At 39.7% G+C, this 27,583-nt stretch overlaps 1 protein-coding gene across 2 annotated transcripts; it reads left to right on the top strand.

Moving 5' to 3' along the window:
• The first annotated feature begins 1,830 nt into the window (after positions 1-1,830).
• LOC129769355 (WD repeat domain phosphoinositide-interacting protein 2) lies at positions 1,831-25,657 on the top strand. 2 transcript variants are annotated; one of them, XM_055771576.1, is made up of 6 exons: positions 1,831-2,135; positions 3,259-3,447; positions 7,896-8,067; positions 8,131-8,870; positions 24,480-24,607; positions 24,743-25,657. In XM_055771576.1, exons 2-6 carry the CDS (start codon positions 3,380-3,382, stop codon positions 24,904-24,906), a joined length of 1,272 nt encoding a protein of 423 aa, XP_055627551.1. In that variant the 5' UTR covers positions 1,831-2,135; positions 3,259-3,379; the 3' UTR covers positions 24,907-25,657. The 2 variants fall into 2 exon arrangements, with proteins under 2 accessions (XP_055627551.1, XP_055627550.1); XM_055771575.1 differs by having other exon boundaries at positions 1,831-2,193.
• Positions 25,658-27,583: the final 1,926 nt, after the last annotated feature.

Genomic DNA, 27,583 nt, shown 5'->3' with positions numbered 1-27,583 from the left:
GTGAGGCCGAGCGTTGTCCTGGTGGAAAACCACATCATTCCTATTGATCATTTCTGGCCGCTTCTGGTCGATCGCCTGCTTCAAACGGTCAAGCTGCTCACAGTAGAGAGGTCTGGCCATAGTTGAGCATAGTGGATGATTCCCTTCCAATCCCACCAAACACACAGCAAAACTTTCCTGGTCGTCAATCCGGGCTTGGCGATGGTTTCCCAGCAAACATTAAATCGTTCAATTAACCTCACGAATCGCCATTTTTATATATGAGTATTTATGTTTGTAGAAAAAATAATTGTTTGATTGACTTGTGTTGGGAGTGGAATATGAATGTTTAAAATGGCACAGATTGATGTTTGGTGAAAACTGCTGCGATGTGGGTTCGAACTCCGGTCGTCTGGATTACCAGCTATCTCGCGCGGCTATCTGAAATTTGATTCAACAGCAGTTAAAACTTTCGAGTGCATCAGCATTTCATTGACATTTCAATATGATGTAATATGTTCTTCATTAGGATTTAATATGATTTACTGTTTCATAATTTTCTTCAGCATGCAACACGATTTACTACAGTACTGAACCGATTTAAATTATACGCTTATACGACACACAAATTGCATCAGCGTAATATACGCATATGATGCGGATTAAATATATTTTACGACAATGTACATCATAAAATTGATGTTTATTATAACGAATTGCGACTTTATTTGATAATGATATATAAAATCGAGTTTTTACATTTTATGCGATTTCAAATATACACGATACATACTTTGATTGATATTATATGCGATTATGATTTATTCGGATTTCTTGTAAGACTTGGCTCGTGCAAAATTATACGATTTAATGTTTGCTGGGTATGATGTTATATATATACGCTTGTTATGCGATTTAATGTTTGCTGGGTTGGGCCGGCTCACCGCGCTTCGACCACGACTTTTTTCGCTTTAGGTTGTCGTACGTGATCCACTTTTCGTCACCAGTCACCATCTTCTTCAAAAATGTTCGAGTTCGTTCCGTTTCAGCAGTGCATCGCAAGCGTTGATTGGGTCTAAAAGTTTTTTTGCGTCAACTCGTGTGGCACCCATACATCCAGCTTTTTTTGGAATCCAATCTTCTGCAATAGTTCCAAACGGTTTTATGGTCTATACCCAGTTCCTGGCCAATCGAGCGAGTGCTCACATGCCTTCGTTGCAGTTTTACCTCGCAGCTAGTAAAAATGTAAAATATGGCGAATTTCTTGCTTGGTGGACTCCATCTTTGACGCGCTATAACTTGAGACTGAAAAAGACAATCACAACACTGTCAAAACGACACTTGTAGCACAGATTGTCGTTTGAAAAAAATTCGAAGTCCGTTTTACAGTGGCTTCACTGGAAGACAATTCAATTCATTGTTTAACACTGCTTGAAAATAAGCTTTTTCAATATGCTTGTTTCAATTAGTATAGATTTAACAAATAAGCTTTTTTGGAAAAAATGATGTGACTCGTTCCGCAAGTCTCTCCAGTATAGAGCAATGAATCCATATTAATGAGAGAAGATCACCTGAAATAGTGAGCTCAATGTGATTAACCATCACGTTATATTTCGACTCGTGTATATTTGGAGATGAGATTTTGATAGTTTGGGCAGTATGGGAGTGTTGATGATCTTAAACAAGCGGTTTGCACTGCGTATAACAAAATACAAATTTCAACATCCCGCCAGCTTGGTCGAATAAACTTACTATTTTTTTTTTCTGAGTACCAAAACTCGCAGGTATGTTTCCCAGTCGAATACTCTCTAGTACGACAGCTGTCATCTCAACTCTTCACGGGAAAGCAAACAAAGAAGAGTGAGAGAACACAACAAGAAGGCAAACACAAACATCGCATCGCAAAAGATCGGACGGCTAGTATTTCTATCGTCGCAAAAAGATCTCGGTTTGAAAATTTTACAAATCGCGAGCAGGAAACAGTGATAGAACAATAAAAAGTGTATCAAGGACTAAAGTTGATACTGAGTTTAAGACAATTACAGTTCTGCACCGAAGCAATTCGTCCTAAGGTGGTGGACTCATCCTGTCCATATACAAAGGAACCATTTTGAGGCACGCTAATTTCATCAGCTGTTTATCTTTACCCAACGCAAGTGAGACCCTGATTTTGAAATAGTTGATCATATCAACAAATCTAGTGTACCATCGTGTGTAAGTAGTTAGTGCATATTTCGGGATTGTTTTTCAAAATATAACCATCGTACTATCAAAGAATTAGTTATCATTCAATAGAAGATTCAAAATAGGAGTTGTTTTTATTTTGCTTCTTTCGGTCTCTACAACACATCCTTTTATGTATCAATTGTTAGAGAAAAAATACGAGTCTTTAAAATGATTTTTACCTGCTCAAATAATCATCGTTCCGTAGAGAGGGACATGTTTGTTTCAGCTTCGACTGATTTCATGATTGTTGATCATATCAACAAAACACATATCATCCAAATAATTACAGTAATCGTTCGATAAATGGACTGCTTTAGCACTGGGAATCGTTAACTGGAGCATGGCCCAGTTTGAAAACAGCAATTCGCAAACAATTGACGTCATATTCAATTTGAAGATTTGCTGTGAGGGGGGCATTCGAATGTAATTTGAGATGTTATCAAAATGGACATTTTTTTCGCATGGCAAAAACATTGATGAAATTACAGAAACATAATTTCCCCAAATTATATATTATACTTGTCGCACTCAATGCATTTTCACGATCAACTAGAATCAAAAAATTAATTGAAAATTTCATCAATTTTATGCCGGCTCAATTAACAAGCGAATGTTGATAACTGGGCTTCCTTTCTCGCTCAGTTGCCGAACGAGTACTGTAGTGCTTATTTCGGAAAAAAATTTGATAAAATCAATATGTTATCGTTACTCTGTTTTTTCCATAATGCTTTACAAAAAAGAAACAAACAATTTAAAACTATTTATTACTTTCCCATTTTTCTTGTTCTGTATAGCCTTCTTCCCAGACGAGTTTTATGGAGATAGCATTGGAGTGGAGGATATCTTGCAACGACATTTGATACTACGTTGCCAAAATGAATAAATGACTAACATATGCGAAAAAATCATTTTATTATTCCATGGATCGATGCCCCACACTTATTATTATTCCTTTCGAGTTTTATGTTTAATTTGTCGGAACTTGCAATGAATAAACAGTCTGTGAGCGTATAAAGAATGCAATCAAAATAACACAGTTTTGACTTATTTCAGAATCAGCAAGCCTGTTGGCTCAGCAGTACAGTTTTCCGATAACAAGTGACCGTCAATAGCTTATCGACATAAAAACGATAACGGTCATAACTTCTCGGAACCCCTTAGGAAGGACGTCAGAATGAATCTCGCGTCACGTGCTGATGTCGAAACAGGTGGATTCTTTGTAAACTTCAACCAGGATTGCTCGTAAGTATCTCTTGTACCATTGTGTCATATATAGGCTTTCACATTCGTTTATTTCTAATGAAGCTTGTAAAGAGTGCAAGGATCTGATAGTGCTGTTGATCGCTATAAGTCTTCTGGTTTACTTTTATTGAGCAATATGTTTTGAAGGTAACACTCGGACATCGGCTTAAAAGCTATAGTGACTTCGATGAGGAAACCGTGGCAAATAAATGATTGTTGCGTTAAACTAGTTATCCATTCAGTTTTTGCGGTTGATTTATAAATATTGTCGTAAGATAAAGGCTCATATTCAGATTATTGTTGATAAGAACCTACACCCACTGAATTATATACAACCATGGGCGGCGAGTTGATAAGGTTCGCAGCTGACTGAAAATAGTTACCAAAATGTGTAGGAGGAAGGATGCGAAAAATTCACACGAGAGATGTAGATCACTTGGTCACGCAGTCCGTAGCTCGTTTTCACTACACTTTTAGAGCTGTCCGATTTTAGAAGAGATCTATTCAATCTGTTGTTTTACTTCGGTTTAAACACATAATGAAATATTGGCATTAGGAACCGTAAAACTATTACAGTATCCAATTTTCCTGATTCTCAATCTGTTCCATGGCTTTGAGATGTTTTTAACTAATATCATTTTAATAACCATTGTGTCAATTTCCGTCGAAAGTCACGGGGTTCGGTCAGGTTATCCAATTCTGCATATTTGAACATATTTTCTCTTTCATCGCAATGTCGGCAATAGGTATTTGATTGCCACTTCTTGACTAATAGTGATCAGGCCCTAAGTCTTAGCTGTAGATTTTTGCATTTTGAGACAGAGAATGAGAACTTACGAATATAAATAATTAAAACAAAAATTCAATGACTATTCAATAGCGATATTATCCCGTCGATAACCACGGTAATATCTACAGCTAGGATTTTTGCTATCCGCCATGTACTTTGTTCCGGTAGTGTTTATGATGAATCCAAATCTCACTGCATCCTTTTCAAAATGTCAAAGATCTCTTCCACAACTTCGCGAATGACATCGATTATTTGCCGCACGTAGAAGTACATATAGAGCAACAAAACAAAACAATCATAAAAGGAAAAAATTGAAGGCGAAAAAGAAGTAACTATTGCCGGAACTTTTAATTCGCCATGATTATTCTTTTCCTGATACCACTAAATACACAAACTGACGGCCATAACCGGAAGATTAAAGCGTTCCATGACATGGTTTGTTTTTGATCGTTCGTAAGATTGATTTTTTTTAAGGCAACTTAATCCGTCCCAAAACACATTTCCTGTGATTTATAATTTCTTACACATCAGCTAGTTGGTGGATGATGACTAAATGGATTTCAGTTGAGGAATCTTCGAGGGTAATATTAAGCATTCAGATTTTCTATTTTTTCACTTATCCCTTGCTTTGCTTCGACCGTGGTAAGCTGAAACGCATATAACGGGGCAAGTCGGGACAAAGGTAAGTATCGACTTATTTCCACTCGTGGACCGCACTTTTTGTCCATTATGGTCTATCTGTTGCTGCAGCGTTGTTGTGCGAGGACAATCTATGACGCAAGGGGAATCGGTACGGTTTTACGTCATACCGGAATCAACTTTGTTTCGGCATGTCAAAGACTTGAGTGGCATGAAGAACAGCATAAAGTTTCTGCTATTTCTGTCCAATGTGGAATAAAGAACAGCATCAAAGCTAAAGATCTTTGCTTTGGAGCAGTATCTGACCAAAAACATCATCAAGACACCGTTCGAGGATAGCATTCCAGAAGATGATTACTCTCTCAATTCCAAACTACATCACGGCCTATCTTAAAGGGCTGAAATCCTTTGAAGTGACCAACGGCTGATCCGTGGCACTGTCGTACAGAATGCAGAATCTGTAAAATCACTTGAAGTTATGCTATTGGATGACGTGAACCAAGACTTCGGTCGAGATGACGAACTGGGCAAAAGCGGAGGTCATCGCATCACCAATGACCTAATTACAGAATATTAAGAACGAAAAAGTGTTTTGTTTATTTGATCGACCAGCACATGAGCGATCTATTGGGCTTCGAAATAACAAAGCCCTAAATATGCTGTCGTAACTGAAACCGTCAGCACATGGAAATAGTAGCGTTGCACCTGGAAAAGGCATACAACAGAACATGGATCCCGTTAGTGCTGAAAACTCTGGCAGATTGAGGGGTAGACGGTCAATTACTGCACTTCATCAAGAACTTCGCCACACGCCGAATCTTTGAGGTCAAAATTGGTAACATAAACTCCCGAGTCTTCCACGAGGAAACAGAAGTACCTCAAGGTTCTGTTCTTGCCGTCACTCTCTTTCTTGTCGCCATGAATAGCCTGTTCTAGGTTCTGCCTGGGGGAGTCTTCGTGTTTGCCTACGCGAACGGCATTCTTCTGATGGCAATGGGTGACACCCATAGGATTCCATGCATGAGTATATAGGCAGCTATCAATGTTACAGGCCGGTGGAAGGCCGAGAGAGAATTTAGACTTCCAGCGCAGAAGAGCGGTCATATGGTGATATGCAGCGGCAGACATCAGGGTCCTAACTCCAGGGTTCAGCTATACAAAAACAACATCCCTCGCCGAAAAACGCTAAAGATCCTCGGACTGTTGGTTGACCAAAAACTTAGCTTCCTCCACTATTTCGAGGAACTTAAAAAGAACTGTGCCACCCGGTTGAATCTGTTGAATCTGAATCTCCAAACCGCACCGGAGCAACAACAGAAAGATCCGGCTACGGGTGGCCAAAGCTATCTTCAGCAGCCGTCTCACCTATGGCCTCGAACTGACGTGTTCGGCTGGAGACAAGCGCACACAAACTCTGGCACCTCTGTTTGGAAAACCTCCAGGACTGCCAGTTTTTTTGTAGAAAACCAGCGGTACGGGGGAGACCCACCTGACTGCCATTAGCAACACGATCCTGCAACGGGGGGCGATTTCCAACCTCCCCCTGGTGTTTTGCCAATCCTGGTTTGGTGCGAACGACTGGAGGTTCCCAACTGTTCTCGTTGTGAACGGTATCAGGAACAACTTCCGAGCAGGGGCGAGCTCGACCGGTCTGCTAGAATATTGCAAGGCCTTCTTACATCTATGCTAGAAGTATTTGTTTATTTGATTGCCTTCGATGATTTTGATGGAATTATCATTGAATTTGATTGAATAGTTTAATTAAATAAGTAGTAATACAGTGTCGGTAAAACGTTAAGGCCACTGCTCAAGCTAAAAAAGAAAGTGACAAAACTTCGAGAAAAGTGTTCCAATCCAGTGCTTTAGTCTATTTATAATAGTTTATTTGCTTTGTTCGAAGAAATTTATAACATTATAACACTAAAACAATAGTCATTCATTAAAAAAATGCGTTTTAAGCATATTGAGGTATAAAATGACGCGACAAAAATGAAGACCGGTTCTGAAATTCATGGTAAAAAAATAAAAACAAAAAAAAATCATACCTTGAAAAGCTTCTAAGGTTACTACTTGGTGGTGTAATCTTTATTACGCATTACTTCACGCACCCGGTTCGGCATGGATCCCACCAGCTTCTGGCACATGGTGACCGGGATGACGTACCAACAAGCTTGGATCTTATCCCATAGTTGCTGCTTATTCTTGGACTTCTCCGTATGCACCGACCTTTTTACGATTTCCCAAAGGTTCTCTATAGGGTTTAGATACGGTGACAGCGCTGGCCACTCTATGACGTCGACTTCGTTATCCTGGACCCACTTTTCAACGGCCTTGGCGGTGTGCTTCGGATCGTTATCCTGCATGAACTGTCATTTCAGGGGCATCTCTCACTCGGCGTGTGGCAGCATAACATCCCTTAGGAATTGACGTAGAGGTACTGATCCATGATTTTATCAACTCAGTACAGGGGGTCAACCCTGTACCAGGAGAAGCACCCCCACATTATGATGTTTCCGCCTCCATGCTGTGGCATGTAAGGGCAGCGAACAGTGATAGAAGATTTGTTAATGTCTTGATGCATTTGTGCGACATTTCCCATCGAGAACTGCCAGATTCGTGGGCTGAAAACTCACTAGTTTTGTACCACATCAATTCATCGGTTTGTACAGTCATGTTCGTTTGTAATTTTTGGCGAACATTCAACGAAAATCATTCTCACCAGCCACTGAATATGAGGCTATAGGACTTTTGTTGATTTCCCAAAACTTAAATAGCCGGATAACGTTTCAGAACACCCAAGAAGTCATCTCGACTTTCGACTTGTAAAAAAAATTGCGGGTTTGTCGATTGGCACTATTTCAGAAGAAATAAGATGAAAAAAAAACATAATGGGTTTTCTATGTTCTCTCAGGACAGAAAGCATAATGATGAGCAACTGCGAAATTAGTTCTACTGCAATGAATGCACAAATTTCACATCCAGTTAGGAATAATCAACACCAGCCAATTCTCTTTTTCAGGTCCCTTGCAGTTGGATCGAGAAATGGCTATAGTTTATTCTCGCTGAACTCGGTTGATGCTAATCTGGACCTAATTTATCACAGCGCCAAGGAAGAGATCGTTCTGGTGGAACGCCTTTTCGGCAGCTCGCTGGTGGCGGTAGTTTCTTTGAATGCCCCGAGAAAGCTCAAGGTAAATTGTGCATCATATGACTTCAAATTGAAACTTACAAAGCTTATGTTGTCTGACCCTCAGGTATGTCACTTCAAGAAAGGAACGGAAATTTGCAACTATTCATACTCGAACACGATTCTGGCCGTCAAATTGAACCGATCCCGGCTGGTGGTCTGTTTGGAGGAAAGCCTTTACATTCATAACATTCGCGATATGAAGGTTGTGCACACGATCCGGGACACCCCACCGAATTTCGCTGGATTGTGCGCTTTGGCGTCTGATTCGGACCATTGCTACCTGGCTTACCCGGGCAGTGCAACGGTAGGCGAAGTGCAGATTTTCGATGCGGTCAATTTGCACGCCAAGACTATGATTCCTGCGCATGATTCCCCCCTTGCGGCGATTGCGTTCAGCCAAAAGGGCACCGAGGTAGCGACCGCTAGCGAAAAGGGGACTGTTATCCGGGTATTCTCCGTCAACGATGGTTCCAAGCTGTTCGAATTCCGCCGTGGTGTGAAACGATGCGTAACGATTGCTTCGCTAGCGTTCAGTACCTGCTCCAAATATCTGTGCTGTAGCTCGAACACGGAAACGGTTCACGTTTTCAAGCTGGAACGCAGCTCTCCGGAGGCAAACGATGATCCGAGCAAGGACCACTGGATGGGCTACCTCAGCAGGGCGATGTCGAGCTACTTACCACTGGCGTTACCAACGCAGGTCACAGATGTGTTCACGCAGGGTAGAGCGTTCGCCGCTGCTTCGCTTCCGGTCGCTGGGTTAAGACATTCCTGTGTCATCAATGTAATCCAGAAAGTATTGAGGTAAGATAAAGAAATTATATAATGGGAGTACCGGTAAGTTTCTTGGTTTTTTTTTTCAAAAAATCATGCTTTATTCTGCAAAAATGGTTACAAACTTAATATTCAAAAAATTGCACATCACTAGTTACAATTTTTCACATCTTTCTGGTTATTCGCGGATTCCTTTGCGGAAATATTCGGCTAACCACGAATCGATCCAATTTTTGACTTCGTTTGACTTCAATTGGAGAAGTGCTGGTCAACCAGGTCATGTTGCATCGATCAAAAAAGGTAGTAATCGGACGGAGCAATCTCTGGAGAATACGGCGGGTGGAATATGACCTCCCATTTCAGCATTTACAAGTATGTTTTAACCGGTTTCGCAACACGCGGCCGAGCATTGTCGTGCTGCAAAATAACTTTATCGTGTCTTTGCTCGTAATGTGGTAGTTTTTCCTTCAGTGCACGGCTCAAACGCATCATTTGTCGTCGGTAGAGGACCCCCGTAATGGTTTCATTCGGTTTTAGCAGCTCATAGTACACCACACCCAGCTTGTTCCACCAAATAGACAGCATAACCTTCTGGTCGTGACTACTCCTCGCGGTCGTCAATGTGATGCATGGCCGGGGTATCCATACGTTGCCCGACGTTTAGAATTGTAGTAATGGACCCACTTTTCATCGCCAGTAACGATTCGATGCAAAAAAAAACCCTATCTTTTATGTCGTTGGAGTAGTTGTTCGCACGTGAAAAAACGGCGTTCGACGTCTAGTGGCTTCAATTCATACGGCACCCAATGTCCTATCTTTCGGATCATTCCTATTGCTTTTAAACGATCGGATATGGTTTGCTGAGCTACTCCAAGTGTATCAGCAAGTTATTGTTGTGTTTGTGACGGATCTTGATCGAGTAAAGCCTCCAACTCTCCATCTTCTTGGCGGTCCGGAACGTTCTTAGTCTTCCATGACAAAATTACCAATTACCGTGCAAACCAGTGCGTGTGTGGGATACACAATTTCAATTGCGGCGAGCGTCGATCACGTGTTCAACCGATCGAGAAGTTTCTAGTTCATCTGCATTGGTGTGTGCATTTAGTGTGTACCGAAGCGTGATTGTTCGATTCATTATCACAGCCAGGGCCCGAAATCTACGAAGGTGAAATATGAGGACCGAGTCTACTCTCAGTAGCTTCATTTTGACTAGAACTGCTTCGGTAGTCGCCGCCAATAAAAAGTGACTTGGCTAGAAAATGAATTGACTAGCGTTGACTAGCGAGGATGACTGGTGAACTAGTCCAGTCTGTGGTTATTTTTAACTGACTCGACTAATGAATACAAATCTGCCTCTTCATTCAACTGACTTCAATCCACTCTTCCATTTCCTCCTGACACTAATTCATACCCGCGTACACAATCTTATTTTTTCGTCCATATAAAGAGGAACGAAAACATGATTTCTGGTGCAAAAAAGAAGTTACCACATTAATGGACGGTTTATTGTCTACCCATCGTGAACACAAACCAACGAACTTAGACATTTATCAAGTATGCTATAAAGGTCCTCGCGTTAGGATTAGTTAGTATTAGGCGTGCAAAATAGCGCACACACACTGCACGTTATTTTACACGTGAAGGTATTTTTCGTGTACGATACAAAAGAATTTAGCTCACCTGTAGCGTATGTCAAACCACGTTGAACTCAAACATCGATGCATGCGTATGTACATGGGTGAGAGAAAGAGAGGAACGAATTCATTTTGGGGGAAGTCACTTCAAAATGCAATGAGAACAATTTGACTGGGAAGAATGAAATGATATAGTCGAGTCGGTAGAGGGAGATAGCGACTAAACGCCCGACTGTTCATGTTCCGAAATGTTCAGTCGTTTTGGTGGAGAAACTGCGTGAGAAAGCCAAAAGTCATTACTAACTGACTGTGGATATAGTCAGTTAATAAGTCAGCTGACTATCCTCAGTTGACTATGATTATGCAAAGCCCTGATCACAGCTGTGCCTGTGACCAACCAATTGATGAGCAGTCATTTTCTGATTAGTTGCATTGGTGGTTGACTACCAAGTACTTTGTATCAATGTTAATGTCGTTATTATTATTTTATTAGGTTATAGAAATTATTTTAAAATATTATAATTATCATCCGTATAAACTATGGCAGAGTGTGAGAGATCTTCAAACATGGCGGCTCTTCTTGCCAAAGCCCATGACTTGCAACAAATGCAAGTTAGTTGGAGCGCTGTGCCACTTGCGGAGAGCAACATGTGGGGAAATCCTGCAATGTGACTGAGCATAAGTGTCCATATTGTGGGGGATCCCCACACGCAGAGTAGCAAAATCTAACACTCATTTTACTGATAGCGCAAGATATTGAGACAACATCAAATTCAATCACTAATGCCCCTGCAGTTCATGACAAATAAACCGAACTTAATTACGTGCAACCCACACTCCGTCACGTGGAACATTTGATTTTGCATTATTCCCCACACTCATTCGTTTCACTGTCTCACTGAGAATGAACACCCGAAATATTCATATGCATCTTCGATCAGTGGAACAGTGGAAGGGAGCAAAATTCCATTCAGAGAAATATCATCTCACTGACATCGCGTCAGACGTTTAAACGCGTGTTCGTGTGTATGTTTTCCTGGTATGTTTCTAGCCCCGGTCCCATTTTTGTGCCGCTTATTGCACACACATCGATGGGCAACGGCACATTCTAGTGCTGAGTTTATGGGTGTATGACCAACGAAAATTTCATCAGGACCCAATGAAAGATGATATTTTTGGCATGAGCATTCACTGACATCTAGAATGAACTGATATTTCAGTCGATGAAACGAAAACTATATCAAAACAAACGTGATGGTGAGCCAGCAGTCATAGGCACCGCGGCACCGCGATAGAAAGAAGTGAAGAGTGTCGGTGGAGATATTTTGCGCTGATAAAAATTGCTTTTCGATTTCAACATGTTCTTTCGAAATTTTGCATCCTTGCCCACACGTGCTCTCAGCTTGTGAAACTTATAAGAGTCGCTGGGATAAACAGAAGCGCTCTTTGGAGGAACTCTCATAGCGCACTTTTGCGGAAATTATAAAGGGTGCTTCTCCACTGGCTCAACAACATCAACCATTACCAACATACAATTCGCTGCCAGTTGACGAAATAGAAGCGGATAGAGCTAACGGGGACACACCGTTTATTTTCCAAGAGAATTCCCGGTGCAAAAGTGTGACCACTCCCAAAGTTCAACGACAAGTCCTTTCGGTGATACCCCCTGTTAGTTTGCCTAAAAAATCGAGTGCAGCGGACAAGCTAAATCAGGTTCCTCCTGGCTTCCGTGGGAATAGTTCACCTTCGAATGACCCAGAACTAGAGGGGACATCAAAAACCCCAACTGTCCCTGTTTTTCTGTCACATTCAACTTCCCAATCGGGATTTATAAAGTTGACTGACATTGTGGATCGAAGTTGACTGTCATTGGAGGGATCGAAGCTTGTATTGGCCTCCGAAAGTTACAGTTAACCAGAAACAGCTTGCTGACATGTGCTCACTTCTTCTGAGCAACGGTTGATCTTGGGAGACTTCAACTCTCACAAAACCGCCTGGGGGGAACTGTAAGACGACAACCGTTCATCTTTGATATATGACCTTTGTAACAGCTTCAATATGACCGTTTTGAACAATATGACAATATGACCGTTTTGAACACTGAGGAAACAACACGTGTACCTAAACCTCCTGCTAACCCAAGTGCTCTTGACTTTTTGCTTTGCTTGAATTCACTATCGCTAGATTGCAAGGATCCCAACGATAGTGATCACTTGCTAATCAAAATTTCCATCACCAATGGGTCGAATTCTCCAGGAACTATAAACATGGCATATGACATCACAAGGTATATTGACTGGAAAAAATATGCGGACGCGATTGCTCTAGCCATCAATTCCACAGATGGTTTACCTCCATTGGAGGAGTATAACTTCCTTTCTCGTTTGATTTATGACAGCGCATTTCGCGCTCAAACGAAACTCATCCTAGGTTCAACTACTCGTCATAGGCCTCCCAATCTATGGTGGAATAGCCAGTGTTCCAAGCTTTATGTAGAAAAGTTGAATGCATTTAAAGCTTTTCGGAAACGTGGAACCATTGACAATTTTCGAACGTATTAAGCCATTGAAAATCAAATTAGAAATTTGATCAAAGGGAAAAAACGTACTTATTGGCGAAATTTCGTGGGAGGTTTGTCACGAGAAACGTCAATGAGAAAAATATGGAAAGTGGGTCGAGACATGAGAAATCGCTCTTCAACGAATGAAAGCGAAAAATATTCACATCGATGGATTTTTAAGTTTGCACGGAAGGTTTGTCCCGATTCAGTTTCTGTGCAAAAAATTGTTCGAGATATACCACAAGATAGGTGCGATCTTGATTCCTAGTTGTCGATGGCTGCTCCAGGATCGAATCGAATTGAGTTGAGAATGGAGTTGCAAAACCTCTCTGATGTGGCGAAACATCGCTTGTTGAATTTATTCAATAAGTTCGTGGAACATAATATTGTTCCAGATGATTGGAGACAAGTACGAGTTATAGCTATTCAAAAACCCGGAAAACCCGCTCTTTTGTACAACTTCTACGTAAGCGACATTGACAATGGCCTTACACAAAATTGCAGCCTAAGACAACTTACAGAAAATGGAGTGATGTCCGTCGTAGGATCAAACGAATCCGACCTGCAAGAACTATTACAAGATGCTTTGAATAATTCATCTACCTGGGTCATTGGTCTAGGGATTGAGTTCTCCACAGAGAAAACATAGATGGTCGTCTTTTCTTGGAAGCACAGACCAGCAAAACCAAAGCTTCAACTTTTGGGTAAACCGATCACTTATGCTATGTCATTCAAGTATCTTGGGGTCTGGTTCGACTCCAAATGTACTTGGGGGCCCATATTAGGTATCTGAGTAAAAAATGTCAACAAAGAATAAACTTTCTCCGAATAATTACCGGCACCTGGTTGGGAGCCCATCCCGAAGATCTTATAATGTTGTATCGAACAACTACAGCGCGGACTCGAATATATACAGTTTTTGATTTCTTTTCACTATATATAATCAAATCCTGTATATAATCGAGTCAAAAAAAAATTTTTTGCATGTATTTTGAAAATAAAAGAGTTTTTTTCGAAAACAAAAGAGGAATTTGATTTTAAGTCAGAAAGCCTTAAAGTCAGAAAACACCTTTCTCACATGAAAAAAATTAATTTATCCAGATTATCTCAGAAGGTGATAGACGATCATATTTGATAAAAAAAATCCTACGCATATGTTCGAATTTCAACAATGACAGAGTTATAGAACTTTTTTTTTTGTTTCGGACTGTGTTGTCTCTACGCTACGGAAGACGATTCCAATGCTTTCATTTGAAAGATGAGAAAATTTAGTACAGGATACAGTAGTGGAACAACTAAATTAGTGGATTTTAATAACACTTTGGAAGTGTAAAATTTAAAAGTTAATTATTTTTAATATGTTATTATTTATTTTATCCTAAAAAATTATATTAAGCTAGATTGTTTCTATCAATTAAAATGAAGTTCTTTAACCGCTCTACAATTTGTTCTTTGACGTCCAACTTCTATCTTTCCTAATTTGGCTGCAATATCGATATAAACAATTCCAGGTAAAAATTCAAGCAAAATCTTCAAAAATTAAATTTTTACCCCACTGCACATGTAATAGCCAGTTAAACTTTACCTCAACGTTGTAAGGTTACATTTCTTCTTGAAATAATAAGTATAAAAAAAATTAGAAAATATTTTTTTCCAAACTGTATATAGAGTCCAGAATTGTATATAATCGAATCACATAATCGAGTCTGAACTGTATTCTCTTGGTGATGGAGTATGGCAGTTTCTGTTTTTAATCAGCTGCTAAAACACACCGAGTGCGAATTATACAACGGGTCGCAATGGTCGTGCGCTTTCACGATCGTCTTGTTATTACGGGTTTCGGTGGTTATTTGTGGGTTTTGTGCGTCAAAGTGGAAAGGAATGTTGTCACGTTTTTAGAATCACATCACTTACCGCAGTGAATCCTGATTATTCTTAACCATTTCCTCTAACAACTATCCCTTCCATGATAAACGCTAGGGAACCACGCTATAGAGGCGACCATTCTGGCCTTTGGGCGCCGAATATCATACTAACATTCCTTCCCTTCTCCTGTTGACTGTAAGGACATGGTCGGCGTCGTTATTGACTATTTAAAGCTCGAATCACCGAAAATTGCACAAAGAGAATGATTTGCTAGTCGCCTCACGACCTGTTGAACACTATTACATTGTAACGGATAGTCTTAGCTCTGTCGAAGCTATCCGTTCAGTGAGGCTGGAAAAGCACTCGCCGTACTTCCTTGAGAGAATACGAGAAATTTTGAATGCTTCAACCAGACGCTGTTATGTCATTACCTTTGTCTGAGCAAAGGTATGTGCAATTGAATGCGATATTTATTAGCGTCAAATCGCCTTCAATGAATTTTATTCTTTAGTCCGTAAAAACACCATCGCTAACTGGCAGCGCAAATGGAATGAATGAATTGGATGAATTGGGCCGGTGGATTCACTCTAGTCTCAAAAGTCTGTTCAGTCTGTTCTGGTTAAAAAGTCTGGACTTGAGTCGGGAATTTATGCACACCTTCTCCCAACTCATGTCCAATCACTGTTCGTTAGATGCACTACTCTTCCGCTTCAATCTTGCCAGCAGCAATCTCTGCGTTTGTGGCTAAGGTTATCACGACATCGAACACATTGTTTGGTCGTGCGAGGCGTATCTTGTCGCCAGATCGAATTTAAAAAACTCCCTTCGGTCCCGAGGAAGGCAACCCAATGTGCCGGTGAGAGATGTGCTGGCTCGGTTAGACCTTGATTACATGTCCCAAATATATGTTTTCCTTAAAGCTATCGATCTTCGTGTGTGATTGTCCTTATACCCTTATCCCCTCCTTTTCTTCCTTCGCGAGCAATCGGTTCTGTTCTTACTAACAATAGAATAAGTTGAAATGTAAATACGTAATAGATATAAGATAGGTTTAAGAATTGAGTGTGATCAACAACTTTCTTACAATCTCCTTATATCCCATCCTTTTCCTAATAAAAATATGTCATCCTTCTAAACTTGAGTCAACTGCGATTAATCGGTTTTCTACCATATTAACAATAGAATTGAGGAAAATTGTTTATAGATATATAGATATAGTTAATATGTTAAGTTCAGAATTCGGCTCCTTTAAATTTATGTAACTGAGCCTGTAAAAATAATTAAAATTATTAAAAAGGACTGGTGGGTAATGTCGGGGACATAACCGGAGAAATGTAGGACTACACCAAGGGGTGTCCATTATTCGAATATCATGGAGCACAGATCCCAAAATGATCAAATTTTCATGTACAAAATTACAGAAAAAAAAGACGGGTGGGTAATGTCGGTGACATAACCGGAGTGACGTAGGACTATACAAAGGGGACAGCTCTTGTTAAATATATATTTTAAATATATTGTTTTATTTTCTTCTCCTACGTGAATACCTACCTATCTACCTGAAAAATGGATGAGTGTACTGTTTACTCTTTATGAACATGTTGGTGGTTCTGAAAAGAACCTTTGGCGTTGTGTTTTTGCGTTTTTTGGTTTCCCTTTCGACAGTCCCCTCTGGGCTGGTTTTATTGTGGCTCTCCACTGGGCTAGAGGCGAATGAACTTCAAAGTTTAAATCCTCTTAAAAACAAAGAAAGAAAGAAAGAAAAATACATTCATTACGATTTGTTCGCTCGTTGGATTCACATGCAGGCTAAAAAGGGTCCTTTTCAGGATCACAAAATTATCTTCAATCTAAAGAGTTTATTGTTTTGTTATCACTCGATATCCCCATCTTGTTCGGCTAAACCTTTCTGTTTAGCGATTGCGTTTGCCACTCGCCACAGCTTTCACAGTTGGAAAATTTCTTCCCATTCAGCTTTGTGACATGTTGTACAGTAAATTACATTCAATGCGACGTGCCGAAGCGCCACTCAGTGTCGCATTGGAGGCGATTTTAACCTGTAATTGAACATTTGCGATGACAGTGGTACAGTGTCGACTTTCAATGTGGGGTCATAATTTGGATCTCTATGTTTACAAAAATGTCCAACTAAATAAGTCGCATTACATGTCCGTCCAATTAGCTAAATGTCGAACTAATTGTATTACTGTACTTTCAATCGGGAAACAATTTAAGAATTGGTGAAAATTGAATAATCAGGAAAGTCCCCAACTATCAATAAGCTCAGAACAACTGCCAAATACACATACTCATCAGATCCTGGCAAACAAATTATGAAAAAATCAATTTGTGTTTTATTATTATTTTGGATAATGTTTTAGAAAGCATTGAACTGTATTTCCTAAACTCTTTTTTGGAAGGTTTAATGGCCCTGAAAAGCGCCTTGTTTTATGGAATGGTTCCAATTTATAAAACTTATTACTCGTGGCTTTGAAAAAAAACTATTTCGAACGCCCTCGATGCAGCCTTGTTCTGGATTTGCCACCAAAGCATTTTGTATAAAGAACAAACTTTTTTTCTTCTGCTACCTGATGTCGTTTTGCGATTGCGTTTGCCACTCGTCACTCGCTGCAACTGCCTGTTGTCTTGATGTCCACCGAACCGAATGTGTTCTGTTCCGAATGCGGGTTTTCTTATCGTCGCGAGCAGCTTTACCAGCCAACTCGATCACTTCGGCGGCCGAAACTATATAACGCCGACTAGGTGGACTGGTGCACTGGTACTAACGCGCTAGGCCTAGCTACCCTTGCGGAGAACTCCAGACCAACACGGTTCGAGCGGGATTTTGTCTTTCCCTTCACTTTTCCTCCTTTACCATGTCCAGACATGGGTGCTTGAGTTGGTTTGTTGATGTGTTGTGATGCGAACCGATGTGGTGTACGGTTTCGATGAGAATGATCGTTACGGCAGCGGAGCGGGGATTTTTAAGCTGACTGGCTGGCTCGAGAATTACGCATGTGTGAGACTGCGACCAATGTTTCGTTCATTTTTTTTTCTTTTTCCTTTCCAATCGTGCTTCATTCTATTTCGCTGCTGCTCTGGTTGCCCGTTTTGGTCGGTACGATTTGAGGAGCACAAAATGGACCAATAAAAAATGGGCACATAGTGCATTTTGACAATGCTTGATATTTCACAATTATTCAATTATTTATCTCAAGAAAAATTAAATGTTATTCGTTATGATAGATGCGTAGATATATTTCCTATCAATTGATGCAAAAACCTTTGCGATCTATTGAGAAATGCTCGAGTTATAAGCGTTCCAAATCTTGCATTTTTTCCTACTTGTTCAGTGCCTAGATTTCCATTTCACCCCCTATATCTTCCGGTTAGACGTAGTCCTACGTCAAATAAAAGGATAAAATAAAACCTCAGCACTCAGCAAACACTCAAATGTTTAGATTCAAATACGAAAGAATCAAAGTTTGTCGTGCAAATGTCGTGCGGTGCAAATGATGCAGGGATTATTGTTCAGCCGTCAACGAACACATACTTGATGGCAAGCATATTGAAATAGGAATTCACCGTCTGGTACCGTGATATAATTGGGCTTTGCACTCCTCATGAATAACTGTGTTCTACTAGTAAAGTCCTTCATTTGATACCCATATTGATGGGGTTGTGAAAAAAATATATATGGCGCCATCTTGCGGTGGCGGCCATCTTGGATTTGCATTTTTCATAAATAACTGTGTTTTACTAGTCATCCTTTTCATTTCATACCCATATTGATGGGGCTTTGAAAAAATATGTAATCCGCCATTTTGTAGCGATCGCCATCTTGGATTTTCAAGATCATGAAATATGCTGTTTTATAATGATTGCAGAGATAAAGGTGTATTCCAAATTTCAGATCAACCGGACAACAGGAAAGGGGTCAAATTTCAATTAAAGTGGTACAGCGCTATAGTAAAACATGTTACATACAAACATACAAATATGTCACAACTAAATAAAACCGTTTGAAAACTCCAGCATTCTATCAAATCGAGCGCGATTAGCCACTCATTCACCCGGCGCGACGCTTCCACCGTTTCGTTTTTAACACGATAGGCTCTCCTGCTCCACATCCCATTGAAACTCCTGTCTCTCACTCTTGCGGTATCGCACCGCATACATCTCCCGCAAATGCAGCAATCCCTTATGCTGAAAATCAATTTCAAGATAGCGTCTTTCCTGCTTGGCGTCCGATGATAGAATGTGGCCAAGCCCCACTATAGCTCACTTTATACAGCCATATAGTTAACCTTGTAGCGACCGCCTATATTTATTTATGATATCTTTTTGACGTAGAACTACGTCTTTCATTAAGGGTGCCAAATCAGAAAACAGGTCACGTTTTTATGAAATAAAGTTAACTTTAATAACTATTTTTGTCGCGAACGGATTTTGGCGGTTTACATACCAAACGAATCGGAAATTCCCTAAGATTTGTTTGATATGCTATACATTACAATCCCATAGTCTGTATATGGTTTAAATTGATGAAAATTGGAAGCATTCCCATTTCCTCATACATTTGTGTGCTTTCCCGAACATAGCTGTCAATAACGAGCAACTTATCGACGAGCATCGAAGGGGAAATCGTAAGATTTAAAGTCTCCGTGAACAAAGGCAAAGAAGAAGAACGAAGGGGAATATTTGCCTAGAGTATAAACAGTGGATCTCGCTGAAGCAAACTTTTAAGAAGCGAATGAACTGAAAAGTTTAAAACCTCTCTAATTCATCATCAGTCAGTCAGACAAACTTTCATTCTTCGTGAGGAAATCGACTGAATAACATCGTTGCTGGGCGAGCTGGACGGCGAGGGATCGAATGCCTTTCTCAAGGCAATGGGAGTGGAGGAGTAATATGATAGATGAAGTAAAGTTTTCCAAGGACCTTTTTGAAGGTTAGAGACGAATGAACTGGACGATAGAAAAACTCGCATGACGGTAGAAAAATTCTCTCTATAAAAGATAACAGCTAAGGTAATCTAGACTGGCAATATGAACAGAGCGCAGGACGGAGATGCGTGTGTGTATATTTAGTTGCTTCAAGCCATCGATATATGGATATTTGTGTGCGTACGTGCGTGCTTCTTAACCCGTACGTAAAATATAGTGCATCTTCGCTACGCTGAAACTCCATTTGTATCTGCTCTCGTGTGCATTGGCCCTGTAACGATGCAACCATCGCTTAATTTTTTTATGCTATGATTGACGATTGTTTGGTGTTGCAAATTATGCAGTCGCAATGATAAACATTAACAAGGAGGGGAGATAGCGGGAGGGAAATATTTATGCTAGGGTATTAGTAATGAATCTCTGCTGAGACAAATATTCAGCCTTTTTCCAAGCAGTTAACATTGTTTGTTTTCTGTCCTCAATGCATTAAGCTGACGCTATGGTGGAGCAGGTGTTCAGGTTGTGCACCAAAAAAAATATTTGGGGAATACCAAGTTATTCAATAAGTTATATTAAGTTATTAAGTTATTTGGGTTCGCGTGCCAGTAGCAAAACTGCTTTCAACTAGGATTGCATTTGCGCTAATCTTGATCATAATGAAGCAGTGCTACTTTTGACGTAGGACTACATCTTTCATTTCTATACCGGGGTGTAAAATCAAAGTTTCGAAAACGAAAGCGTTACGCCGGAGACCGAGATTTTGAGCGTTAATAGCTCCTAAACAACTGAACGAAATGGTATGATAAACACTTCATTCGAAAGATAAAATGTCTACGCGTTCTATACTTGTTATTTTTTGATCCAAAAACTTGTTTCAATAATAGTAAAATTGCTTTCAAAACAGGCTATTGAAATCACCAATCGGTATATAAGCGAGCGCCGCTCGAAAATCCACTCAGTTCTAATTGAACAGCGATTGGAGCATGTTGTCGCTGTTGTGGCGAAGCTCTTCGTTTATCATGAAAGCGCTGATGAACGGTGTCACTAAGAGCCTGTTGGTGCACCTTAGGCCAGACATGAATCCATCAGGAAGAGAGTGATGCCACAAACGGTTCCCCGGGAAGATCTCGAAGCAGCCGCTACACACACACACACATACACGCGCGGAATTCTTTCCGTTTGGATGCCATTCAGCATCGAGAAAGATCCGGAAAATAATCTGCCAGTTCCTCTGGGAATTTAAAAATACATTCATGTGAAAGAGTTTATTTGAATGTTTTCTATCCATGTAACACTGTGACCAAATATGTTTCAATCAAGTGCTATTAAGGTGAAGGTGGAAGCTAGCCATTGTAGTAGTATAGGTAAACCCACGTGTAAAAATGGGGTAATAGTGTTTGTGAGAGAAGAGCAAAGCACATGTAAATAGATCAATTCACTTATCAGACTGTGTGGCGCTTCATTGACACGAGTCTTTGAATACATTTGAAAAAAATAACAATTCAATACTGAAGATAAATGTATGAACGATATGTTCCGATGAACGATTGCAAACATAAATATATATGGAAGGTGCATTTGAATATGAAGTAAAATTCTGATTATACGCGAGCGTAACATGAGCAAATTTATAACACATGCGAATTGGGGCTCTTTTGATATTAACAAGTTCTTCCGCATAGTATCGATGCTGATAATTCCTCAATTTTTTTCCTTCGTTGGTCGTATTGTTTTCACATATTCACGTTGGAGAGCCTTAACCTTTCTCTTCGTTGGCCGAGACATTTAGATTGAATGTAATACTTTTCCGTTTATTGTTTTCGAAAGCATAGGGAGCCGTGGCATGTTCCGAGCTCTGCAATACAATTTTTTTACCCTATGTTAAAGTTGCTAAAACTTACATTATATACCCATTAAACGTAAAAATAATGATTGTATTGATATCAACACAATTTTATCCTATTGATTTTCATAACATGAACCGCTATAACTCAGGAATAACATTTTATTGAGTGGTTTTGATAGCTGTTTCGATGATGTTGTCTGGCATCAGTGTCGAAAAAATAACGATGCTTTCACCAATACAAACAAAATCATTACCGAAGATTGAAAAATGAAAATTTAACTTTCAGAGCACTTGCTCGAGTTTTCCGACGTTTTTCACTATACAGTGCGACAGCAGGTGAAAATTTAATATCTTGTGAGTAATCGATTAGAGTTTGGTTGATATTACTTCATGGGAAGTGTGCGAAAACGATCATTTTCTTCACACTGTTTCGCAAAATTATTGATTTTCGGGCGAGGGGTGAGGGAGGGAGATGAAAGAAATGAGCGCCATTGTGGCTAGCTTCCACCTTCACCTTAACAGATGGTTATCGAGTTAGCATAAACCACTGGTGGGCTTCCAGTATCGAGGAAAATGTGGAAATATCTAATCGTTACTGAAAATAATCTGCCAGTTCCTCTGGGAATTTAAAAATACATTCATGTGAAAGAGTTTATTTTAATGTTTTCTATCCATGTAACACTGTGACCAAATACATTTGGTTTTGTGATTTTTCAATCAATCGCAATTAACAGGATGGCTTCTGAAGATTATTCTTCCCCATCAGTAGGATATTTCCGTCTCCAATATTGTATGCGCCCGCAATCGATTATTGCTCAGTCGCCGAAAGTTCCGAGCTCAGAGAGTTCATTCCCCTCTAGTTTGCCTTCCAAATTGCCATCGTAAACCACGCCTTCTCTCGATTCAATCACGCACAAAAAGCATACTTAAGCGATATTCTGGTGGTGAGACGCATTCATTTTTCGTGAGGACATCGACAAGACAACATCGTTGCTGAGGATGCTGGACGGCGAAGGATCGAGATCTGCCCTGAAACGCGAGCAGTTTGTTTGAAACTGTGAGGGAGCACAGAGAAGCCGATCCTTCAGGAGAAGAGAAGGTGACCATCGAAGCAGCCGCTACACACACACATACACGCACGGAATTCTTTCCGTTTGGATGCCATTCAGCATCGAGAAAGATCCGGAAAATAATCTGCCAGTTCCTCTGGGAATTTAAAATTACATTCATGTGAAAGAGTTTATTTTGATGTTTTCTATCCATGTAACACTGTGACCAAATATTTTTCAATCAAGTGCTATTAACAGGTGGTTATTGAATTAGCATTAACCACTGGTGGGCTTCCAGTATTGAGGAAAATGTGGAAATATCTAATCGTTACTGAAAATAATCTGCCAGTTCCTCTGGGAATTTAAAAATACATTCATGTGAAAGAGTTTATTTGAATGTTTTCTATCCATGTAACACTGTGACCAAATATGTTTCAATCAAGTGCTATTAACAGATGGTTATCGAGTTAGCATAAACCACTGGTGGGCTTCCATTATCGTGGAAAATGTGGAAATCACTTAATCAACGATAGTCCTACGTCACCATTGCGGTTATACCATAGATATAACCCACTTTCTGTTTTTTCAAGGTTGTTGAGATTAACAGATAGAGTTTATTTCGTTTCTTTAGTCACCAAGAAAGTAAATGTCGTTCTGAAATTTTGTATGTGATTTGGTTTCGCTTGCCAGTAGCAAAACTTTCTCGACTGAGGATGACAGCTGCGCTTATCTCGAGCATGTATTGTTCTGCGAGCACAAGAATGAATCATCAAACAATTATCATCAAATGGTTCTACAATCAAAAAAAATTTCAGGGCGATCAAACTGGTAGAATGGTTATTTCAAACTTTTCGTAGCATTATAAAATAATATCCGTTACAAACAAGCGACTTGAATTTAGCCACAGCGTAGTTCTACGTCAACAATGCGGTCGTGTCTTGAACACAACCTCCTAGATTTTTTTGTCTCCCTCCTTCACCTTGTCCATACGGTTCGCCCGTACCCGTGGTTGCTTGTAATGAATAGCTGTTTGCTGCGGGAGCGCAGACAAAATTTATGGGAAAGTAGGGAATTCTTTCTTCCCATTTTTCCTCAATTTGAACTTTATATGAGCTGAAAACTCGTAATGTGTAGCATATAAACAATTGCTGAGGATATTTTCCTATCAATGTGTGTATTTGGAACCAAAATCCATTCATTAAATGAGGAGGTATTAGCGTTCAAATACTGAACACCGAAATATTGAAATGGGCCCCTATATTGAAAGGTTAGACGTTGTCCTACGTCAAAAAACGTGCAAACCACGTCTGTCACGTTCGCTCAGTTGGAGCATGGTCACCATAAACTTCCACCAATATGCGATGACTTTCCGCAGCTTTTTTCTTCATATTGAAGAAATGGAGTAACACTCCCAGCAAAAACACTCTCGTTGGTACGAAATTCGACAAATTCAAAGTGGCAAAAAAAACTATGTTGTTTACGCTTCAATTTTTTTAACATATACTGAAAAGACGCACAATGGCAGTAGCTTTCCAACGAATGTCTGATATTTGATTCACTGGAATAATAATCAAGTTACGTCAACTGTTGTAAAACCGAAGAAACCTACCGGTATGCCTAAGGAAGGAAGGTCTTGAATTATAGAGACTTTAAACTTTTTTCAGGTTCATTCGTCTCTATATACACCTAATAAATTATTCAGATTTGTTATATTTTACTATTGTTTTTTTTCTTGCAGACTGCTAGTGGCATCACAGGATGGCTATCTGTATGTGTACCAGTTGCCCCTGGAGGGTGGCGAGTGTCACTTGATTAAAAAACATGATCTCCGATGCGTAGAGCCAGTGAATCCTGCCCCACGGCCAGGTAAAAGCTTAAGTATATCACCCACCCACACAGATTCATTTGACCCCTGCACAACCCACCGTCCGTCTCCTCCCTTGAATTTTTATATCACCCTTCTAGAAGAAACAGTTTGTGAAACGCTTTTTTTCCCTGTAGAATCTCTACCGATTGGTGTTCCAACAGCGTCTCCACAACTAGCTGGCACTACCTATGCGGCCGCCGTGAAAGGGGGTCATGCTGCTGTGGTGGCGACATCCAGCAGTAACAAATCGAACGCTGCTTCCGATTCCAATGAGAATGTTCACGACGAACAGCAATAAATACATTCTAATCGATAACCGAAGTAATTGGCATTTGCCCAAATGACATAGATTCGTTATACTACAGTGTCGGACCATTTTCAGAGAACCTTTTGGTTGAAGATGAAGCGATATTCTATGGCTTGTGAGACGTTTTTCTTCTTCTTTATTAGACACTTTGTTTTAATTCGGATTTTTTTATGAATTTTGCCGGAAAGTAAAATAGTTTTATTCAAATATAATTTTCAGCATCTCTGAAACTTATTTATGCTTAGTTCCGCTAGCGTATCATTTATTGTGATATGACACAAACGACAGAATTAAATTAATATTGCAATTAAACGAGTGGACCCATAAATGGAATGTCGCTGGTGAACTCGCGACTATTATTATGAAATACAACAGGTGAATGCTGATCATTAGCGTAATTCCGATAACTGTGAGTGCATCGGGTTATTCATGATTGGAACTAGGAAGGGGAATGTAATGTCATGACGAGGACAGCTATATATTTTGTAAAACATTCTCATCACAAAAAAGTGTCAAAGGTTTTTGCATAAGGGCAAATATTTTAAAAAGAAATAAGAGACAGTTCCATTTGACTAAGTCACAAAAATAGAATTGAATGGTATATGAAATATAACAAAAATATCAATGAGGACAGTGTAGAATACTTGCTGAAGATGAACTAGTGAATAAGTTAAAAAACGCTAGTGTGTAAATTTTAGTAAAAATAATCTTATCAATATAAGTAAATTTAAAGTAAATAAAGAAAACATATATTTACTTCAATTTGACATTGTCCTTGTAGTGTGGCGAGGAATTTTGAATTGAATGGTTAGCGATTTGTGAGAAACGAGAAATCTTGGGTATATTTAAGTTGAACTTTTAAACTGACTGTAAAATGTCTTATCACAAGTTCACTGATTCCAAAAGGTAGGCCGAAATCTGCGCATTCCTCAAACTCACATTTATTTACAATAATACTATCTCCCATGACGAGATTGGATCTTATTCACAACATTGTTCCGGTTCATAGCTGCAGTTCTCCAGCTTCCGGCCGCATCGATTCTTGCCAAGTCCTGCTCCACCTAATCCAATCGCCTCGCTCGCTGGGCTACTCTTCTTCTTGTTTGTGATTCACTCTCCTTCTCCACACTCCTTTTTCCTGTACACCGCCGTATATTGCTCTGAGTACTAGGCGTGCTTGCACGTGCTCTTTGAGCACCATTCATGCTTTGTATCAGGAATTTGTATATGATACACTTCGTACGGGATCGAGGTTTGTTGGACCTTAAGGATCTGCGGAGAAGGCGTGACTTCCATTGACATGTGTCTTCGAATTTTACGTTTGTTGTTGTTGTCAGTTGTTTTCAATGTTCAATTCAAAAACTCGAAATTCGAGTTTTTATCCGATTATCACCAAATGCTCAGAAAGTAAAAAGAAACAATTAAAATTAGTTTTAGCATCATTAATTTAATTTATTTCGCCTTTATATCCGAACTAACTGACCCGGCAAACTTCGTCCCGACCAACATTTGTTTTTTGTTATCAATACCTTCAAACATTCACGTTTTCTTACTATGAGCAAGTTCATGAGTCCAATCGTAAAACTGTTCATTGATTGATCTTCTTATCAACCCCGTTGAATTTACCTTTTACTATAAAATTCCAAGTATTTCTAACAAAACTCATCATTATAATATCAGATTATTTTCAGACATAATTCTCGTTCATGATTTTTCAACCACTTGCAAATAACATGTTTCTCCGTTACATGGAATAAATGTTTTATACAGAAAATATGATAGAATAAAGACGCCCCCTATAATTTGTGTTTCATTTGTATGGCAGCCCCCTCTTAGAGAGGAGGTGGGGGTGTGTTTAACCACCTTCTTCTTCTTGAATGGCGTTAACGTTCTCTGTGGAACTTTTGCCGTCTCAACGAATGCATTAACTAGCGTCATTTATTAATACTTAGTTGAGATTTCTTAAGCCAAATAACACGCATTCAATGTATTCCGAGGGGCAAGCTCTAGAATACGCGTGACCACAGTGCAAGTCGAAGGAAATTTCTCTGACGAAAAATCCTCCGGCCAGAACGGGAATCTAACCCGAACACCCGGCATGATAATGTGAGACGCTAACCACTCGGCCACGGGCCACTTGTTTGGTAGAATACCCCCCCCCCTCCCCTCAGAAAGAGTGGTGCCTACTCGCCATGGAAACGTTTCGTGTCCCCTAAAACCTTCGCATGACAAATTTGGTTCCATTTGCTTGATTAGTTTTCGAATTATGCTGAAATTTGTCTTTAATTTGTATGGTACCTCTCCCTTAGAGAGGGGGGTGGAGAGTCTAACCACCATAGAAACATTTATTGCACTCTAAAACCTCCATATGAGTTATTCCAAATGAAATCGACAAATGACAACACATGAGAATTTTTGATTCGAATGAAAGTGTGTATTCCGTTTGGTTTAGAGGAAATTAGAGTTTTCCACAGCAATTGGGAATTTTTTTACTCAAACGTAACTTTGCCATACAAGTGAAACACAAATTTCTACATAACTCGAGAACTAATCAAGCAAATAAGACCAAATTAGGCATTCAGCAATTCCAAATGAAATCGTCCTAAAAAAGCAGATTTTGAAAACATGTATTTTTGAGTAAGAGAAATCTTTGATCATTTATATCTCA

Source organism: Toxorhynchites rutilus, chromosome 2 (assembly GCF_029784135.1).
Source record: "Toxorhynchites rutilus septentrionalis strain SRP chromosome 2, ASM2978413v1, whole genome shotgun sequence".
NCBI lineage: Eukaryota > Metazoa > Arthropoda > Insecta > Diptera > Culicidae > Toxorhynchites > Toxorhynchites rutilus.
The sequence above is the reverse complement of the archived record's forward strand: the minus strand, read 5'-3'. Positions and strand labels throughout refer to the sequence as shown.

Coding starts and splice junctions, on each gene's coding strand:
- LOC129769355 (XM_055771576.1), top strand. CDS start 3,380: ATGAATCTCGCGTCACGTGCTGATGTCGAAACAGGTGGATTCTTTGTA. Junction 8,068..8,130: donor ATGCCCCGAGAAAGCTCAAG/GTAAATTGTGCA, acceptor TCTGACCCTCAG/GTATGTCACTTCAAGAAAGG. Junction 24,608..24,742: donor GAATCCTGCCCCACGGCCAG/GTAAAAGCTTAA, acceptor TTTTCCCTGTAG/AATCTCTACCGATTGGTGTT.